Source organism: Eublepharis macularius, chromosome 17 (assembly GCF_028583425.1).
Source record: "Eublepharis macularius isolate TG4126 chromosome 17, MPM_Emac_v1.0, whole genome shotgun sequence".
NCBI lineage: Eukaryota > Metazoa > Chordata > Lepidosauria > Squamata > Eublepharidae > Eublepharis > Eublepharis macularius.
In genome coordinates, this window is record NC_072806.1 from 32,803,894 (window position 1) to 32,823,857 (window position 19,964).

Genomic DNA, 19,964 nt, shown 5'->3' on the forward strand with positions numbered 1-19,964 from the left:
TCGGCGCGTGCGCAGTGGCGCCGGCGCCGGGCGCGTGTGCGCAGGTGTCGGCTGAGGGGAGGGCCTGGCAGGCCGTCATGGCGGCGCTTGCGGTGAGCGCGGAGGGCCCATGAGGAGGCGGCCCGCACCCGCTCGGCGCTCTCGGTGGTAGGGCCGGCAGGCAGGGCGGCGGCGGCGCCTCCGCTGCCGCTCCTCCCCGCGTTGCCCAGGCCATGGCGGGCGTCTTCGATATCGACCTGGACCAGCCCGAAGAGGCGGCCTCGGATGAGGAGCTGGAGGAAGGGGTGAGGCCCGGGCGGGCTGGGAGCCTGAGGGGGAAGCGGGGAGAGGCCGCTCGAGCTGGGCCGAGACTCTCCAGGCGCCTCGGAGCAGCGGGGCGGGGGGCGGGGGGAGAGCCGCCCGCTCTGTCCTCCCGGGACCTTTCCCGTCCCTCTCCGAGGATGTCACTACTAAAGGGGTCAGCCTCCAAGCGCGGCCTGGGGGTCTCCCGGAGTTGCAACTGGGCCCCCAGCTGCAGAAATCTTTTCCTCAGTGAAAACGGCAGCTTGAGAAGGCAGGTGGACTGTAGGCGAAGTCCCTCTCCCTGTCCACCCTCGGCACTGCCCAAATCTCCTGGAATGTCCTAGGCTGGAGTTGGCAACCCTTTGACCGCTCCCAGTCCGGGCCAGTGCAAAAAAAACTGTGGCTGTACAGATGAAGCCGTTGGTTCTCGTGGATGTTTGTATAACTCCATTCTGGCACTGCTTCACATCGCCTGTCAAGGCTGGCAGAGCATGAGCAAGCAGATTTGTTTGCAGATTTGTGAGCAAGCAGATTTTGGGGTGGTTTGTATTGTTTTGGTTTTTGGGTGGTGGTGGTGGTCGCTCATAATAATGGTTTTGGGTATGAGAAGAGGTCTGCATGGGAGAGTTAAGCTGGTGGGATTCGCTGCCACGAGGTGTGAATGGGGTTGGTTTAGGAGGACTTAAACGGCCGGGATCAGGCACGTTTTTGAGGCCAGTCGCTGCAATAGCTGCATTGGACTTTTCTGTGCATTGGCAGGATGCTTTTTTGGTTGTAGTTGCAGAGCGCTGCTGTTCCCATCTTCTGTTCCTGATTTCCTTAAAAAACAGCTGACTGGCTAGTATTGCAAATGGGATTCTGGGATAGATAAGACATTCAACAGGATGTCTAATTTCTTAGACGTGATTTCTGAAGGGAGCCTCTGTATGTAAGGTCAGTTGTAGGGGAGGGACTTTTTGGTGGACTTCCAGCATGTAGTCGGCTGCATGACTGCTGCTTAGTATCTGTATTTATTTAATTTATTTTTATTTACATTATTTGTAGTCTTTCTTACTGAGACTCAAGGTGGATTACTTAATGTAGACCAATGTAACCAATTGAACAAGACATCCAGTAAGCAATTCTGGAATTGCAGAAATCTGAAATGAAGCGAAAGTCTAAACAAAGTAGAAGTGTTAAACAAGCAATGAATGGTAATTCTGTATTCAGTGACATCACTTATAGCAGTCCTTGGAACAGTCATGTAATATAGGTTGGTGGCTCCTCCACGGTGCTGAAGGGGACTGGGGCTGACAACGGCTTGCCTAAAACTACATAATTTTGTGGGTGGCCAAAGGTTTGAAATGGCCAACTCCTGGATCCCAGCCTAACCTCTTGGCAACTATGCTAGAACAGCTCCCAAGAATACTGGTAGTTTTTTTATTTCATCCAGCAGAAGAACGCCCTATAGCATCATTGTTGACATCAGTGTGCTTGTTAGTGCACTCCCTTAGTAGATATTACTCAGTAGAAACATCCCGTTGTTCTATGTGCATACATTTGTATATCACCTGTGTAAGCCATATGTACAAAAATAGAAATTTGTAAAAATAGGTAGTTCTCTTTTTTCCCATCACCCTTTTTCAGTTAACAGAAATAGGGAATCCTATATATAAGAAGGGAGTGGAAAAGGGACTCAGGCTAGGTACACTAGAGGCATAAAACACTGTTCCTAATTTCTAGAAATGAAATTAGGAAAATACTTAATTTATATTAAGCCAGTTTGGTGTAGTGGTTAAGAGCATGGGACTCTAATCTGGAGAGCGGGGTTTGATTCCCCACTCCTGCACTTGAAGCCAGCTGGGTGACCTTGGGCTAGTCACAGCTCTCTCAGAGCTCTCTCAGCCCCACCCACTTCACAGGGTGTTTTGTTGTGGGGATAATAATGACATACTTTGTAAACTGCTCTGAGTGGGCATTAAGTTGTCCTGAAGGGCGGTATATAAATCGAATGTTGTATGTTGTATTAACATAGTGCCATTCATGAACTTTTAAACATGGACTTGTAACTAATGTCAGTAGTGTGGGTCTGTGTGCATATACGTGAGCTTCAGCATTGTCTACTAGAGTTGCTTGTTAAGAGTTACATTGAGTTTCTTTTTTAAGATGCAGCATACATAACCGGTGTATAAGAATAAACTTGTAGCAAATGTATGTTGTTGGGGAAAGAGCTAAAGCCAACAACTAAGGCAGCTTGTCTTGGGGATGGAGAAGTCTAAAGCGAGCCTGCTTCTAGAATGAAGCAAGAAGACCCGTCACCTGTGGGAGTGCAGGGCTATAGTGAAAGGTACATTGGATCAGTAAGACTTCCTACCAGCTGTAGCTGTTGAATTGGTTGCTTAGGAAATTAGGTGGTTCTAATAATAATCATTTAACATTTCATGCTTAGCCACACCTTTACTGGAAAATAAGCCTCATCATTTTACAGTGGACTCTAGTCTCAAGCTTACTTAATATATCAGGAAAAAGGTAGCCAAGCAAGGCTGTAATTTTGTTTGCTATAAGTACCCATTCCTGGTCTCCACTGAAGATTAATGTCTTAGGAACTAAACCACATGTTTTTGCTAGCTGGTAGTATTCTTCAGGCTTGCAGAACCACAGGTCTGCTTGCATCTTATAAAAATGTCTTGTAGGCAACCAGACAGTTGTCCTGTCCCTACCCTGCTTCCCAGGCTGTTGAGGTGCCCCAGAATCGCAGGGGTATAGATGAGCAGTTTTGGTGGTTTTCGGTATTTTGACCATTTTCATATTGACAGTGGGTGAGCAATGTTGTGCTATATTAAAAATGCAGAGATCATATGTTGGGAAATAGATGTAGTTCCATCTCCTGTTGGAGGAGCCCCTTTCTGCAGTAGAGCTGCTGCTTTGTGTCTGATCAATGGAGATGCTAGAGAGCATAAGACATTGTGAGATGTATACTCTTCCTGCAGCGCAGTCTGGATAGAGCTCTCTGTGTCCCGTTTAGAATGCTTGAATCTGTTAGATGCTGCAGGATGGTCTTGTTTTCTTTTTACTGTTTTCTGCTTGTCCCAGTGTGCGATGGCCAGGGTTGTTCTTAAGGGGTGTTTTTTGGCATTCGAACAATGGGACTTCTCTTATTTATCATGTTTAGGAACATGCAGGGCTCATTTCAAGGGGGAATGCGCTGGAACGCAGTTCCGGCAGTTCCCTAAAGAGGTCACATGTCAGGTGGTCCCGCCCACCTGACTCTCTGCCATTTTGGGCCTGTTTCAGCCTGGATTGGGGCTGAAATAGCCCGGATCGGGCCTCTGACAGGTGGTGGATCACTCTCCCACTCAGCAGCAGCCCGATCCTGACCATTTTGGGCCCCTTTTTGCCATTTTGGGCCCAATTTTGGCCCTGAATGGCCAGGATTGGGTCCAAAACAGCCAGGATAGGTGATGTCAGGGGGTGTGGCATATGCAAATAAGTTATGCTAATGACACTTTTCCGGCAATGGCAAGGGGCGTAGGCATATGCTAATGTTGTGCTAATGAGTTATGTTCTTTTTCTACGAAATGACCCCTGGGAACATGTGTTGGGGCAGCTATTCCACAAATATTAATAGTATAGCGTAGCCTTGCCAGCTAGCATCTAAATTGAATGTAAACATTCTTAAAAGGCAAATACTTTTTGTAAATGTAACAATGCCTTTCATAAGTATTTTTCAAGATTTCTGGAAAGCTGTTTTGGCTGTTTATGAGTTAGGAATTAGTGCTTTATATGCAGAGTTAAAACAGATCCGAGTCCAATAAGTACCTTATAAGCCAGATAGATTTCCAAGGTACAAGCTTTTGAGAGTCAAAGTTCCCTTCATCAGTATATGAGGAGTGAAAAAAGGAAGGAGTCTTTAGAATACAGGCAGAGGGTGGGAGGGTTATTGTAAATTAGAGTGTCAGGAAGCTAGCTATAATAATGTTGTATTTAGCTTGATAGAACAGCGGTGTGGAGTGCAGAAAATTAGCATTGTAATGCAAGAAAAATCATATGTCCGATTCAGCCTTGGAGATCCATTGTTTCAAATTTGTGAATAAACTCCATTTCATCAATCTCTTGTAATTTTCTTTGACTTTTCTCTGCTTGAGAACTGCTACTCTTAAGTCAGCAATGGAATGCCATTGGAGATTAAAATGTTCCCCTACTGGTTTTCAGATGTGATTTTTTAAAAATATCGGATTTATGTCCATTCTTTTGTGAAGAGACTGACCTCTTTGTCCTATAGAGAGTTAAAGGATATTAAACAGTTAAAACAATTGCTCTTGATTGTGCCACCACTAACTCTGAATTGGTTTTAGGTGTCTCAGTAGTGCTGTGGTTTCATAAATCAAAATCCTTGTATGTTGAAGTTACCATTGTTGCAAAGCCCCTGACACTTCTTATATAGCTAATATTGTTGTTAAAAATATGGTTTTACCAGTAGCTATGACATATACCTGCCTAGTTCATTCTTGTCAGTACATATGTGATCACCCTGACCTGTGTGGCCCAGGCTAGCCTGATCTGTCAGATCTCAGAAGTTAAGCAGGGTTGACCCTGCTTAGTATTTGGATGGGAGCTTGCCAAGGAAGCCTAGGGTTGCTGCACAGAAGCAGGCAATGGCAAACTCACCTCTGTCCGTCTCTTGCCTTGAAAACCCTAAAGGGTCACTATAAGTTGGATGCAGCTTGACAGTAGTTTACATGCACGCGATTAAGTATTGGTATGTAGTTATTAGAAGTAGACAGGGTGCAAATTTTGGAAAGTGTAGGAAGAGGCACCAACTTCTCAACTTCTACATTAACATAGGCATCAGTTGAGGCCCATAGGCCCATTTCTTTTCAGCACTTGGTTTTTTGTACGTCTGGCAACAGTTTTAATGACAGTACTATTGGTAAGATGAGACTATGATATGAGGAATCAAACACTTTTGCTATTTAGAGTACCCGCCTTCATTTTGTGAGCTGTTCCATTTTTGGAATCTCTTGGGAGTGGCAGAGTTGGCCAGTCTCTGTGTGATCAGTAATGGAGTAAATTTCTAAGTTGGTGTTTCATCACTTAATGCTCAGGTTTTGGGGGACTGAGGAGCAAGTGCCATGTTCCGCCGTCTAAGTTTTTAGCAATATTTCTGTAGTGATTAACAGTAGTAATGGTTGGTATTAAAGCTGGAATTTGAAGCCAGTATCTGAAGTTTTCCAGGGCTAGTGTTAACCTTCATGGAAATATAATGTGGCACCATGGTTAACCCTGAAAAGGGAAAGCAGGAGGGGAGACTTGCATGGGAGAGAGGAGGCAGAATCAGGTCTGTACCAGGCCTGTGTATAAAACAGATTTTCACTCACACTGCCTATGCTTTTAACATGACAACATTGCAGCTGCATGATTGGCTAACACTGTAATAAGATAAAGAGAGTCAAGTTCCTCTGCTGCTGTTTAGAGGGTTTAGCCTAGAATTCTTTGGCCATTCCAGAAAAATTAAGCCTAATGCAGTCTCTGTATCATGCATCTGACGAAGAGAACTTGATTCTCGAAAGCTTATGCTACAATAAAATTGGTTAGTCTTAAAGGTGCTACTGGACTCTTTTTGATTAAGCCTGATAGTTACCCTGTCATGACCACTGTCCATATTTATGCAAGATCTGTAGACAGCTGGCCTTACAGTGTCAAGCAAAAAACTAGCAGCGTTTTTAAATGGTTCCTGTTTACAATGATGTAGTAAGTTTTTATTCATTGTTTTGTTCTAGGGTCACTTAAGTGAAAGCATGGACCACGGCGGAGTCGGCCCATATGACCTGTAAGTTCTTAAACTACAAATAAATCCAAGTAACGGTGTCAGAAAAACAAACACTACTTTCTGAGGCAAGATGGCAGTTACATGACCCCTGTGAGCTGACCCCGACTTAGAATAATTTGCTGTTAAGAAAACCATAACAGTTCAAGGATGTGCCTCATTACTGAACTGTGCAGTTTGGGCATGACTTTGAAATATTTTCAAGACAGCGCTTCAGCTTTTTTTGTTGTTGTTGTTGCCTGTATTCTGTTCTAACAAGAACAGCCCTGATAAGCAGCAGCTTTTATTGAATGGTGTTAGGCACACTAACCTCCACTGTTAGCTCTGTGGCCACCAATTGTACATCATTCCTGCTTCTGGATTGGCAACTTGAGGTGGGTAAGGGGTTAGTAATTTCAGGAATCACATCTGACCCCAAGAGCTGCTGGCTGACTGCTTCTCTTTGTCCGTGGTATTGTAACTCACTGTAGGCACAGAGTGGGCCGAGTATCTAAAGGCTATGGGTTAAATTTTCTTGCTGATCTTGCAAAGAAAAAATGAGAGGAGTCTCCACGGTGGCATTCAGAAATGTGGGGTGGAAAATTTCACAGAATTGAAAGTTTTCCAGAATATCTTCCTGTGCTTTACTTTTCCACAGAAAAAAAAAGATTCATTGTTTCATAAAACTGGATGTCAAAACCAATAAATATTAGACAGGCTTGGAACTTCAAAGTTGTAATTAATATTTCTTGGGTGAATGTCCCTAGGAATTGTGTGAGAATGCTTGTGTATTTTATTGATTTATAAACTGGGTGTGGGGGCATAAAACCGCAAATGTTTAAAATAATCTAAATAACGGTGATTTACCTGATTGGCTGTGCAAGTCAGATCAAACTCAACACTGATATCTTTGTGTCTCCTCTCATATGATGGAATAGATTTTGTAATCATCATTCTGATTCGGAGCTATCAAGTAATATGTGCTTTGAAGTGCCCCAGGGAAATACATAGATGAGAATTAAATTCTGTTGAAATCAATGAGTGGACAACCATTGGCATATCGTGCTCAGTTCTCTGGGTGTGCTAAAATCCGTTTTTTCGCTGCCTCCCCCCCCGTGGTTTATTGTTGTGTGAATGCAGTTTGTGTATGGCAATGTTGTCCCATCAGTTTTGCTCCCCATTGTCATGTCTTTCCCCAAAAGATGAACAGTATTATCGGAAGGGAAATGGTACTCAGTTCGTGTGTATAGTATTCTCTTGTATATTGTATAAGGAAGTCTGGATAGAGGCAAGAGTATTGTGTTATGTTTCAGTATTCAATTACTTTTTCCTATTTGTTCAAAGTTGCTGTTTTCAGCATTCTTTGTGTGAAATTTAGGGGGTCACAGCTGCTTTTTTCAAATACATATAAATTGTCTTCAGATGAAGGAAATGAACTCGAAGGACTTGGGCCCATCTTTTGCTAGAAATAATATTATTTCCTGTTAATGTCTTGATGTTCCATTTTTGTCTGCGTTCTATACCTTTCACCTCCAGGAAGACTGACTGTTGCTAATCTGGCATTATTTTAAAGACTGCCCTATTGACCTTGGTGTTTTTTTTTTTTAGCAGCATGGAGCATTGTGAAAAATTTGAGATTTCAGAAACTAGTGTGAACAGAGGTCCAGAAAAGATACGGCCAGAGTGTTTTGAGCTGCTTCGTGTTCTTGGCAAAGGTGGCTATGGAAAGGTACGATGCTTTGATTTGTTTGTTTGTCACGCTGGAGGCAACTTTGTCCACTGTGAGCATTCCTCAGTTTCCCGCAGTGGCTACAGCCTGCACTGTTGTTCAGCATCTTGCAACAGTTGCTTTTTCTTTGCACGTTTCCTGAATGCTGTTGTGAAGTCTGGCCAGGAGAGTGTGCTGCTCTTCCCAAAGTTGACACGTTAGGTGCTGTTGCTTTTCTTAAGACAGAGCTGCTTGGCTGTTAGATGCGTTTATGATGATGTGTGCATAGCAGAGTTGTCTGTCATTTGCACCAGTTGCAGGGTTGATATTTAAGCTTTCAAAAGAACATGCATTCTATGCTGTAGCCGTTTGAGACATGAATTGAACCCAGGTTCATGATATAAGTGCTGCTGGTTTAGTTCACAAATGACTTGAAATCATAATCCTCACTTTTGCCATTCCCTGGTAGCCAAATAATTTAAAATGCCAGCCACTACTGTTACGTTACCTTTTAAAATTGCATTTAACAGATCTTTTAAAAATTGTTTTGGGCAGGTTTTTCAAGTTCGAAAAGTAACAGGAGCAAATACTGGTAAGATATTTGCTATGAAGGTGCTTAAAAAGGTGAGTTGGTTTTCAGCATTTATCTATGACAAACTTCTATCCTCCGTTACGTTTAACAACAATTGTATCGAACATTTCTCAGTGGCTTGCAAAGTTCTTCATTATTTTAAAACTTCTGCTTAGTTCTGTGTCAGGCATGTCTCATGGGTGGGAAGCAACAGGTAGATGTTTATGCTAGTAAATTATCTTATTTATTGCTGACCACAGTACAGCAACATAGCAAATTCTGCAGAAACGTTGATGTGCATTTTTAAGGGTCAGCTAGCACTCATACATCTGTGATCCAGCTGAGCAAATTGAAAGATTGAACCACATGTTCACTTCATGCTGGATCATGCCCTTGGTCAAGAAAAGTAGGAAAAGGAGAATTGGAAAAGGAATATGGAGAAGAGGATTTTAAAAACCCTTAGTCTAAAGGAGAGGAGAAAGCCTGGGCAATCTAGCTAAATGGCAGAATAATTAGAGGGGCAATAGGTACCTAGGGAGCTATGGGAGAAGTGTGGTGCAGTGGTTAGAGTGGCCAGCTAGGACTGGGTAAACAACTTTTAAATCCTAGCTATGCCTTGAAGCTCACTAGGTGACCTCTACCACATTGTAATCCCACCCTTCTTCCAAGAAACTGATGGCAGCACGTGTGGTTCTCTTATTTTATTCTCACAGCAGTCCTCTGAAGTATATTAGGCTAAGCGAGTATATTACTGGCTCAGAATCACTCAGTGAGCCTCACGGCAAGATCTCCCCAGTGTTCTGACCATTAAACTGCGCTGGTTGTCACTTCAGGCCAAACATTTATCACTTGGTGTAGCCTTCCTTACAGGGTTGCTAGGATAAAATGCAAGGGGGGGCTACAAACATGCTCACTGTAATGCAGCACTTCGCTGGTTTGAATCTCACTACTGCTGTGAACTCACCAGGTAGCCTTGAGCCACTCCTCTCAAGCCCTGCCATATTGGGGGGATAACAACACTGTGGATGTACACTCATCTGTCCAGAAGAGCAGTATACACGTGAACTCTTATTATTAAAAGTTGGGCCAAGAAAAAAAGTGTGCAATAGATTCAGTCTTAGGCTAAATGCATCTGACAAAAAGAATCTGACGAATCTGAAGATGCATCTGCCAAAGGGAGCTGTGGCTCTCAAAAGCTTATGCCACAATAAAGTTGGTTAGTCTTAGAGGTACTACTGGACTCTTTATTATTTTGCTACTACAGACTAACACGACTAACTCCTCTGAGTCTTAGGCTAGAATCTGCTCCAACAGTCCTTGGCCCAGAAATCAAGTTCCTGTTGTCCCTCTTGCTTCATTGTCTTTTAGCAACATGTGCTACTATCTACAGTTACTGATGATTTGATTTGGAGATCACAGACACTACTTTGCAGGCTCTTACAGTTTGGTAAGGGCGTGGTTTAGATTCAGGGTTCCTTATTGCTGAAATCTGTGTTCTGCAGGCAATAATTGTACGGAATGCAAAAGACACAGCTCACACGAAAGCAGAGCGGAACATCTTGGAGGAAGTCAAGCATCCGTTCATCGTTGATTTGATTTATGCCTTTCAGACTGGTGGAAAACTCTACCTCATCCTTGAGTATCTCAGTGGTAAGCATGCAACTGTTCTTCGTAATTGTAGCTAGCTAGAATTAGCATGTTTGTGGATGGCTGTTTCTAAACCACTCATTCCTGTCATGGCTGCCCCCCCCTTCCCAAAACATTCAGGGGAAATGAATGCACCCATTAAATTAAATCTCTCGTTTATTCTTCCTTCAGTGTGGTCATTCATGCTTGCTTTTCGTGCGACATTTCCTTCTGAAACTAACTCAACCCAGCAAACAGCATATTTCTAACCATTTGTTTTCTCGCTCCCTTCATTGTAGGAGGCGAACTGTTCATGCAGTTAGAGAGAGAGGGGATATTTATGGAAGACACGGCCTGGTAAGAGAAAGGAGCTGTACCTTCAAAGTCACGATAGCGGCCCGGTGCTAGAGCTTCCGTGACTGACCCTGGGATCTAATCTGTGGAGGATGGTGGCTTGTCCTGAATGTTCTGTCCATGGGAAGAGAGGGAGTGAATGGAATTAATGTTGTGATAGCCGTTTCAAGACTGCCAGGGACCTTGTGGCTTCAACTTGTGTAGCCAAGATCAACACACACCAGATGCAGCGGGCTCCCATGTTATTTGAGGTGTTGTGGAAAATTGTGTCTAGGATCCAGAGAGATGCTTTGGATGTTCTTGGTGACCTAGGATTCTTAAGGTTTGACTTCTTTGTATACCAGCTTCCTATCCTCCCAAACCGTAGCATAAGTTGCTTTTGACAGTGTGTCATCTGTTTCAAAGTGTCTTAAACGGCATGGTTGAGGGAAAGGGCGCGCTGCTTTTGCTGAAACACGCCCAGTGCCCACTTGTCCGGCACTTTCGACCCCAACCGTTTTTCTTCAGGAGAGAGATCATCTGCATTTTGATAACACATTGTGTTTGTGGGTTCTGCTGTCTCTCCTACCATCTTTGGTGCATACCTTGAAGCTTTTGTGCACTACTGCTACTTTGAGAGGTGATACAATAACCATCTTCAAGTACTTGAAGGGCTGTCATATAGAGGATGGCGTGGAATTGTTTTCTGCTGCTCTAGAAGGTCAGACCAGAACCAATGGGTTGAAATTAAATCAAAAGAGTTTTTGGCTAAACATTAGGAAGAACTTCCTGACAGTGAGAGCGGTCCCTCAGTGGAACAGGCTTCCTCGGGAGGTGGTGGGCTCTCCTCCTTTAGCAGAGGCTAGATGGCCATCTGACCATAATGCTGATTCTGTGAGCCTGGGCAGATCGTGAGAGGGAGGGCAGGAAGCGTTATATCAGTGCTGAGTTCTCATGATCCCCTTCTTACATGCCCAGGGTAAGGCCAATCACCACCTTGGGGCCAGGTAGCAATTCCCCCCAGGGTAGTTTGGCCAGAGATCCTGACGTTGTTTTGCCATCTTCTGGGCATGGAGCAGGGGGGTCACTGGGAGTGTGGGTAGTTGTGAATTTCCTGCATTATGCAGGGGGTTGGACAAGATGACCATAGAGGTCCCTTCCAACCCTATGATTCTATGACCCGAGTTCCTGGGAATAGGGCCAGGTAGAAACCTAAAAAAAGGAGATACTGGAAAAGTCTTACCAGAATGTGATTTACCCTTTCTGGACAAAGTAGTACACTTACGGAGAATGGTCAGGCTTTGTCCCAAGATATCCTTTGGCAGGGAATATGAAAACATGTTTGTTTAAATCCTCCTTTTCTCTCTAGTGGGGACTCAAAACAGCCTCGAATACGGAATGAAAAGAATACAGCAAACAAAGGCTACGGAGAGCCAAGGCATTCTTCCTCTCTCTGCTAGCCAATGTTTTGCTCAGCTCTATGCTGCAACCCTCAGGCGAAGAGCCAAGTGACAAAGATTCCTTTGGGTTGTGCCCTTGAGCATGCCAAGTCCTGAAATACCTGTGAGCAGAGGAGGACAAACTCAACAAGCCGCTATTCAGCTGCTGCTAGCTGTCTAGCTAACAAGATCTTCCCCAGGGCCTCCCCTTAGCCCATGCCATCCCCCTATGGTGCAACTTGGAGGCTGAAAAGGATTTTCCCCTTCTGCTTTGCAATGTGTGAGATGCTGGAACAAAACTCTGCATGACACCATTTTAAGGGGACAGTGTGGGTTACAACTTGTTGACCCTGCCTTAGCAGCTCCAGCTGCTTCAGCTCTTCCTCTGTAGCTAAAGGATCAGAAGTAGTTGTTTCTTTGCACACTATGAACCACGCACTCAGGTAAGCTGAGCTGGTTCCATGTGGTGTCTGAATTGGCAATGCTTGGATTTTGATCACCTGGCAAATCAGACTCTGAAGGCATGATATGAAGTGGATTTGTGAACTTTGGTTTGTGCTAACCGTGGTTCAGTGGGATAACCCAACTGTCTCCACCTTTGGATATTGCTGCACCTAGAGATGGGAGTGCTGAGCAGGTAGATGGAGTCAGGCTTGAAGCTGTAAATTGTGATTTGCCTGATAGGACGCCCACACTATGGCTTGGCAGGATGTCTGAATCGAGCCACAGAACCATCATGCTTTGTGCATTATTTAACTTTGAGAAATCTCTTCTTTGCAGCTTTTACTTGGCTGAAATCTCAATGGCTTTGGGACACTTGCATCAGAAGGGGATCATCTATCGAGATTTAAAGCCAGAAAACATCATGCTTAATCATCAAGGTTAGAACTACAGCCACAAGCTGGTTGTTTGTATGCCTTTAAACAGTTAAGCCCAGCAGCTTTCACAAGTTCAGAGTGGCCATAGAATCCCAAGGTGTAAACGGGGAGTGGGGATAACTTATTATAAATTTAAATTTGTCAGTTTTACTGGTTACTTGTTAGTTTCCAGGCTCATTTCCAGATCTAGATATTAACCTTTAAAATCCTGTACTACCTGAATTCAAGTCATCACCTCTGTAAGTTCTCCCCACCTTAATATCTGAGGCACCGTGTAGAATTCAGTCCTCTTTTAAGAGCAGAGCCTTTCCTGTCGTGGTCCTTGTGTTAGGGAATGCCCTCCTTGTGAGGCCCACTTGCCTACTTCTGCTTCCTCTCCTTGTCAGTCAGACTCAGGTGTTTGGGACCTGGCATGGGAGGTGGGCGGTAGGGCTGCCAAAGTTTTCCTCTCCGCTGTTAGCAAAGCATGTAGGTGACAGCAAATTGTTCAGGACAGGGGAAACATAAGGGAATAATGAGGAACTCAAAAAGGTGGGCAACAAAATGGGAAATGAAATTGTGTAAGTTCAAACTGATGCACACTGGGTGGGGGGTGTTTCCACACACATGCTGATGGGGTTTGAGGTGGGAAAAGATCTTGAAGTTGTGATGGAAGGGAAAAGACCTTGAAGTTGCTTGCTAGAAATGTCAGCTCTGCGCAGTGATGAGAGAGGCGGATTCCATGCCAAGGATCCTGTGGAAAGGCTTAGAAAATAAAACTGCCAGTATAGCATTGCCCTTATAAAAGTCTCTGGTGCAGCCTCATTTGTGTGATTGTGTTCAGTTCTGGTTGCCACATCTCAAAAGGGATATTGAAAGGACATTGTTAGGAGACGTGGGCAACAATCGAAATACTAATCAAATTTCGTGATGAATCGGGCCAATTCGTGTATCGCAAAAACACGTTTTGTTGGACCATGTTTTTCACGAAATCCACGACTTTTTTGGGCTGATTCGTTCGAGTCATGAATGCTTCATGACGCCAGACAGGCTGGCACCGATCCATTGATTCCCCAGGCAGTATAGGCCCGGAATGTCTGCAGACATTTTGTTGCTGTGGAAACCCCAATCTTAGCCCGCATAACCTTGATAGGCAGCTATCCCTACCAATCTGAGAGCTGAGCAATGCGGATCTGCTCAAGTTTACTTGGGAACTCTAGTCAGAGACTCCTTCCCCTCTCTGTTTCCCTTCTCCAGTTTTAAGAACAGGATAGTTGAGTAGTGGCTGCGGCAGCAGCCTCTGCAGCTTCTGCTGCTGCTGCTCGCTGCTTGCCAGCTTCAGGAGCCCTTCCCTACCTCCTGTTCTGCTGCTGCTCTGACATGCCTTCCCACCCACCCCGCCTCCAAGCTCTCTGGAGCTGATCCTGAGTGGATCCGCTCTGCTTGGCTTTTCCTTTGAGAACTTGGAGGTGAGTGGGGGAGAGTGTGTCAGAGCAGCGGGAGGACGGGAAGGAAAATTCAGCAAAGAGAACCTGAAGAGAGGAAAATCCGAGCAGATCCACTCCACTTGACTTTTCTTCCAGCCGCAGCAGAAAGCAGGAGGATGGGAGAGAAAAGTCAGCAAAGACAGCCTGAAGAGAGCTACTTGGAGGGTGGCTGGAGGAGAGCCTGCTAAAGGCTCCCTGCGAGTTTGGCATCTCTGGGTATGAAGGGGCCGTTGTAGGGCCCCGGGATCTGACAAATCATGAACCTAGCCAATCGTTTCGCGAAACGGGACAATTTCATGAAAGTTCGTGGTTCGTGTTTCATGGAACGCAATGAACCACGAAACTCAGGGTTCGTTTTCCCCCCGTTTCATGCCCATCTCTAATTGTTAGTGACCTTAAGTTCCTGCAAAGTAGAAAGATGGCCAATAAATGTTTTAAATAAATTAAAAGGGCAACCTGAACAATCATGAGGTTGGAGCTCCTGCCCTGTGAGGAACAGCTAGAGCATCTGGGGCTTTTTAGTTTAGGAAGAAGGCAACCAAAGGATAACATGATAGAGGTCCACAAAATTATTCATCATCTAGAGACGGAGATTTTTCCTATCGTCGTCGTCCTTCTGTGCAGCCCCACATTGGGAATGCGCAGGCGCAGGCCAGCCGCGGAGAAGATTCTTTTAGCTTCTAGAAATGTGACGGGGACGTTCGGGCCCACCGCGCATGCGCGCCGGTGTTCCCGCCAATTTTGAAGTACAAGTACCCGAACGTCCCCGGCATTCCCTCAGTTCCTTTTTCGCCGCCGTTCGAAAAGGTTCTTTAGCTGTCGCTCGTGTCTTCGGACTGTTCGTCGCTTGTGAGCTATCGCTTCTTTTCTGGGACACGCCTCCACCATGTCCCATTCCTCTCTATTTAAAAAATGCCAGCAATGTGGCACTAAGATGACCCACTCAGACGGTCATGATCTGTGCCTTATCTGTTTGGGCGAGGGGCACGTCGTGGAGCGCTGTAAGTTCTGCATGGCCTTCACCCCGAAGGCGCGGAACGACCGCAAGGCCAGGCTCCGAGCCTTCCTTTGGGACGCCAACCTTCTGCCGCCCAAACCGTCTGGATCGTCCGGGAGCAAGCCCAGCTCTGTCGCTCCCTCGCCGGCTCCGCGTAAGTCGCCGGAACCGCTCCCCTCGGATCCGACGGGGCCGCCCGTTCCGGAGGGCTCGACTGCCTCCGGTTCCGTGAGTGTTCCGTCCAGTCGGAAGGCGAAGAAACGCGCTTCGTCGAAGCCTTCTTCGAAGCCTTTGGCCACTGCGGCTTCTTCGGAGCCCCCGCCAAAAAAGGCAAAGGCCAAGTCGAAAGCCAAGAGCCGTGCTTTATCGCCGGCCCCGACGCCGTTGGCTGGTTCGCCTCCCAGATCGGCCCCTCCTGCTGAGGACGTCAGGAGTCTCCTGCACACCCCTTCGCCTCCTCGTACGCCTCCTCCGGTGGTTCCGGACGACTATGAATCGTTCCCTGGTTTTTCGGAACCGTTCCAGGAGTTTGAACGCTCCCTGCCATCTGCTCCGGTCCCGTCGGAGGTCTCCGTTCCGGCGCAGCCAGTCTTGTCGGTTCCGGCTCCGTTTCACCGATCCGTTCCAGTGCCTGCTGCTCTACCTCCTTGGCAGCCTGTCCCGGGCTTTGGGAACGTGGCCTCCTGGCAAGATTTCGTGGCTTGGATCCAGCAGTCCGCCCCCTTCCTGCCTGGCCCATCGGCGCCCTTGACCTCGGTTCCGGCGCCGTCGACTCTGCCACTTGCTCCGCCTGCTGCTCGGCCGCATCGCCATCTTTCGGCTCCCGAGCCTTGTACCTCGGTTCCGACGGAGCGCCCTTCGGTTCCGACGCAAGCCCTGGCGGTTTTCTCCGACTCCGAGGATGAAGAGGGCCTGGCGTCTCCATCTGAGTACTCCTCGGACGCAGCTTCCGACCCTTCCCCTGATGATGCTGTGGGGGAGCTCCGTTCGTCGTCTCCTAATGACGACTACAGAGTGTTTGCGGAGCAGCTGGTCCGGATGGCCGCGGCACTGGAGCTGGATGTCGCCTCTTCCACCTCAAAGCCCAAGAGCAAGCTGCTGGAGCCGCTGTACTCTGGCTCTCCTGCCTCGGTGGCGTTCCCCCCTGTCGAGGATCTCGTCGACAATGCCCTCGCGCTCTGGCAGACCCCTGCTTCCGTTCCGCCTACGGCCAAGAAGGTCGAGAAATATTATCGGCTCAAGCAGGAGGATTGCCCTTACCTCTTCACCCATCCAAAACCCTCTTCCATCGTGGCCGAGGAGGGTCAAGCTCGGTTCCGACGCGGTTCCTCTTCGGCTCCGTCGGATCGGGAGGGCAGAAAACTAGATGGCATTGGTCGGAAGGTGTATTCTTCGGCTTCCCTGGGGTTCCGTATCGCCAATTTCCAAGTGATAATGGGCTCCTACAATCTCTTCTTGTGGAAGCGACTATCCTCCTACCTCTCTGACCTTCCCGACGATCGCCGTGCCTTGGTCAAGGCTCTCCAGGCTGAGGCTTTCCGGTTGTCAAAGCAACAGATGACAGCTGGCAAGGACGCCGCCGACTCTGCTGCACGTGCGATGGCATCCTCCGTGCTCTTGCGTCGGCACGCCTGGCTTCGATCTACGGGCCTGCCCCCCGAGAAGAAGGCCAAGGTCGAGGATTTCCCGTTTGAAGGTCCTCAACTCTTCTCAGAGAAAACGGATGAGTCCCTTTCTCTTATGAAGAAGAACCAGCAGACGGCCAAGTCGCTCGGGGTTGCGCCTTCGGTTCCGCAGACGGGTCCGAGATATCGGTACGGCAGGTTCCGGTCCTATCAGTCCCCCTACCAGCAGTTCCACCAGCGCCAAGGACGGTTCCCCTCCGGTCAATCCTATGGCCACCGTTCCTACTCTGGCCAGCAGCGCCACTCTTCGAGACGCTCCGGCCGGTCCAAGGGACGACAGCAGCCTCCTTCGCCCAAGCCCTCGACTTCAGCGCAGAAGCCCACGGTCTTCTGACTAGACCAGGACGCTTCCCAGTTGGTCTCCAAGGACGCTGTTAATGTCCTGTTCTTGGACAGGCTACGGCCTTTCTTGCCCCGTTGGCAACTCATTACTACGGATACCTGGGTCCTCTCTGTTGTGGCCCGTGGTTATAAGTTGTCGTTTACCACTGCACCCCCTCTTTCGCACCCACCCCGTTGTGCTTCTTGTTGTAATGTTGTATTACAAAATAATGTTTTGGAGTTGGTTGCCAAAGGTGCTGTCCGGGTGGTCAATGTCTCTACTTCCCCTTGGGGGTTTTACTCAAGATACTTTCTTGTGGATAAGAAAGATGGGGGGTCTCGTCCCATTTTGGACCTTCGGGCCCTTAATACCTACTTGAAGGTGGAGAAGTTTAGGATGCTTACCCTGTCCCGGGTGTTGGAACTCTTAGAGTCAGGCGTCTGGATGGCCATTTTGGATCTCAAAGACGCCTACTTCCACATTTCCATCTTTGAGGGCCACAGGAAATATCTCCGTTTTACCTGTGGAGGCGCTGTTTATGAGTACACGGCCTTGCCCTTTGGCTTGGCCTCGGCGCCCAGGGTGTTCACTAAATGTATGGCCACCGTGGTGGCACATCTACGGTCTAGTGGCTGTTTTGTTTATCCCTATTTGGATGATTGGCTCCTGGTGGGTCCCTCCTCTGACTCCCTCCGGGCCTCTATCGCCCTCACCTTGTCCGTCCTAGACGGTCTGGGGCTAGTGGTCAATTTGGGGAAGTCGGTCCTATCCCCTGGTACGAGCATTAGATTTATTGGGGTCCACTTTGACTCTCTGCTGGGCCGGGCTTATCTACCCCCGGACCGCTTGAGCAGGCTGTCCTCCCTGGCCCGCCACTTCGTGCATAACCGGTTCCAAACTGCCCTCCTGATTCAAACGTTGTTAGGCCTTATGGCCTCCTCCACAGGGGTGGTGTGTTTTGCACGCCTGCGCATGAGGCCTCTACAAAATTGGTTTGTTCGGGTTTTCAACCCCCTCACTATGAGTCAACACCGTGGGTTTTCCGTCCCGAGGGTGATACAGCGGACATTGGTGTGGTGGACTGTCCCTGAGAATTTGTCCAAGGGTTGTCCTTTTGGTCCCTTCCTGCCGGAGGTCACCGTCTTCACGGACGCTTCCAATCTAGGCTGGGGAGGGCGTTGTGGACACCTGTCTGCTCAAGGTGTTTGGTCCTCCCTTGAAATGGGCATGCACATTAACCTGTTAGAGCTTAGAGCGATCCGTTACTCCCTTGCTTCTTTTGCAGATGTCATTCGGAACAGGAGGGTTCAGGTCCTGTCGGACAATACCACAGCCTGCTATTACCTCAACAAGCAGGGAGGAACGGTCTCGCTCAAGCTCTGCAAGGAGGCGACTACACTCTGGACTTGGGCCATTGCCAACAACGTCCTGCCCAGGGCCATTCATATTGCGGGGGAGAACAACACGGCAGCAGACACGCTGAGCAGGGTGTTTTTGCCCCAGCACGAGTGGTCCCTCAACACGGTTTATCTCCACAAGGTTTTCCGCACATGGGGCACGCCTTTGGTCGACCTCTTTGCCACAGCCCACAACAGACAAGCCCCGCTGTTTTGCTCCCGGGCCGGGATTGGCCATCGTTCACTGGGGGATGCCTTCCAGATACCCTGGTCTCCAGGGCTCTTTTACGCCTTCCCGCCCTTCCCGCTCCTTCACAAGGTCCTCTCCAGGGTCAGGGCCTTCCGAACCCATTGTATCCTGATTGCCCCTCGGTGGCCTCGCCAGGATTGGTTCCCCCTTTTACTTTCCCTGTCACAGGGGCGGTGTCTCCCGCTGCCACACGCCCCAGACCTGCTACTCAGGGACGGAGTGTGGCATCACGATGTGGCAGTGCTAAATCTGACTGCCTGGCTCCTCTGCGCCCCAGACTAGGCCTCTCTACTAGGGTGCTTAATGTGATTCTGAATGCCCGAAAACCGTCTACCAGGTTGTCCTACCAGAGGAAGTGGTCACGTTTCTCTAGGTGGTTAGCCCCCAAAGGGGTTTCCCCTTTCACTTGCCCGCTGCCTGTCATTCTGGAGTACCTCCTGGACCTGTGCTCCCAGGGCCTGGCATTCTCCAGTGTTAAGGTGCACATGGCTGCTATCTCTGCCTTCCATGAGCAGATTGATGGGAGGACTGTGTTTGCACATTGGCTGTCCAAACAGTTCCTGAAGGGCCTACTAAAGTCCTTTCCTCCTAGGGCCCATCCTATTCCTCAGTGGAGCCTGACCCTGGTGCTCTCCCGTCTGATGCTCTCCCCTTTTGAGCCCTTGTCTACCTGTCCCTTGCCTCTGCTCACACAGAAGGTGGCCTTTTTGGTTGCAGTGACTTCCTCCAGGCGGGTTGGGGAGTTGTCTGCTCTGAGGTGTGACCCCCCCTTCCTGCAATTTTTCCCCGGTACGGTCATGCTCCACACTAGTATGCAGTTCCTGCCCAAGGTGGTTTCAAAATTTCACCTGCGTCAAAAGGTGGTCCTTCCTTCCTTTTTTCCTACACCCTCTTCCCCAGAGGAACGTACTTTACACACATTGGATGTGAAACGTGCTTTATTGTTTTATTTACATCGCACCAAGTGTTTCAGGAAGTCTCCTGCCTTGTTTTTATGTTACTCTGGCCCTCGCAAGGGCTCGCCAGCTTCTGCCCAGTCCATCTCTCGCTGGATTGTGTCTGCAATTAAACTTTGTTACCAACATGCTGGAGTCCGGTGCCCGTTGTCGGTTACTGCTCATTCTACTCGAGCACAAGCTGCCTCTGCTGCCTTCCTGCGAGGAGTGCCACTCCAGGACGTCTGTCAAGCTGCAACGTGGTCTACCGCTGACACTTTCATTAAACA

The 19,964-nt window shown here is 48.0% G+C and overlaps 1 protein-coding gene across 2 annotated transcripts in view; it reads left to right on the plus strand.

Annotated features, from left to right (window-relative positions):
- Nucleotides 1-55: 55 nt before the first annotated feature.
- Nucleotides 56-19,964, plus strand: part of RPS6KB1 (ribosomal protein S6 kinase B1) — a 34,390-nt gene continuing 14,481 nt past the window's right edge. The window contains exons 1-7 of one of the 2 annotated variants that reach the window (XM_055001109.1): nt 56-284; nt 6,042-6,091; nt 7,676-7,796; nt 8,331-8,399; nt 9,849-9,996; nt 10,272-10,329; nt 12,525-12,625. In XM_055001109.1, coding sequence (XP_054857084.1) covers nt 213-284; nt 6,042-6,091; nt 7,676-7,796; nt 8,331-8,399; nt 9,849-9,996; nt 10,272-10,329; nt 12,525-12,625 — 619 coding nt within the window. In that variant the 5' untranslated portion in view covers nt 56-212. The remainder of the gene's footprint in view (nt 285-6,041; nt 6,092-7,675; nt 7,797-8,330; nt 8,400-9,848; nt 9,997-10,271; nt 10,330-12,524; nt 12,626-19,964) is intronic. The other variant, XM_055001110.1, reaches the window with a different exon arrangement.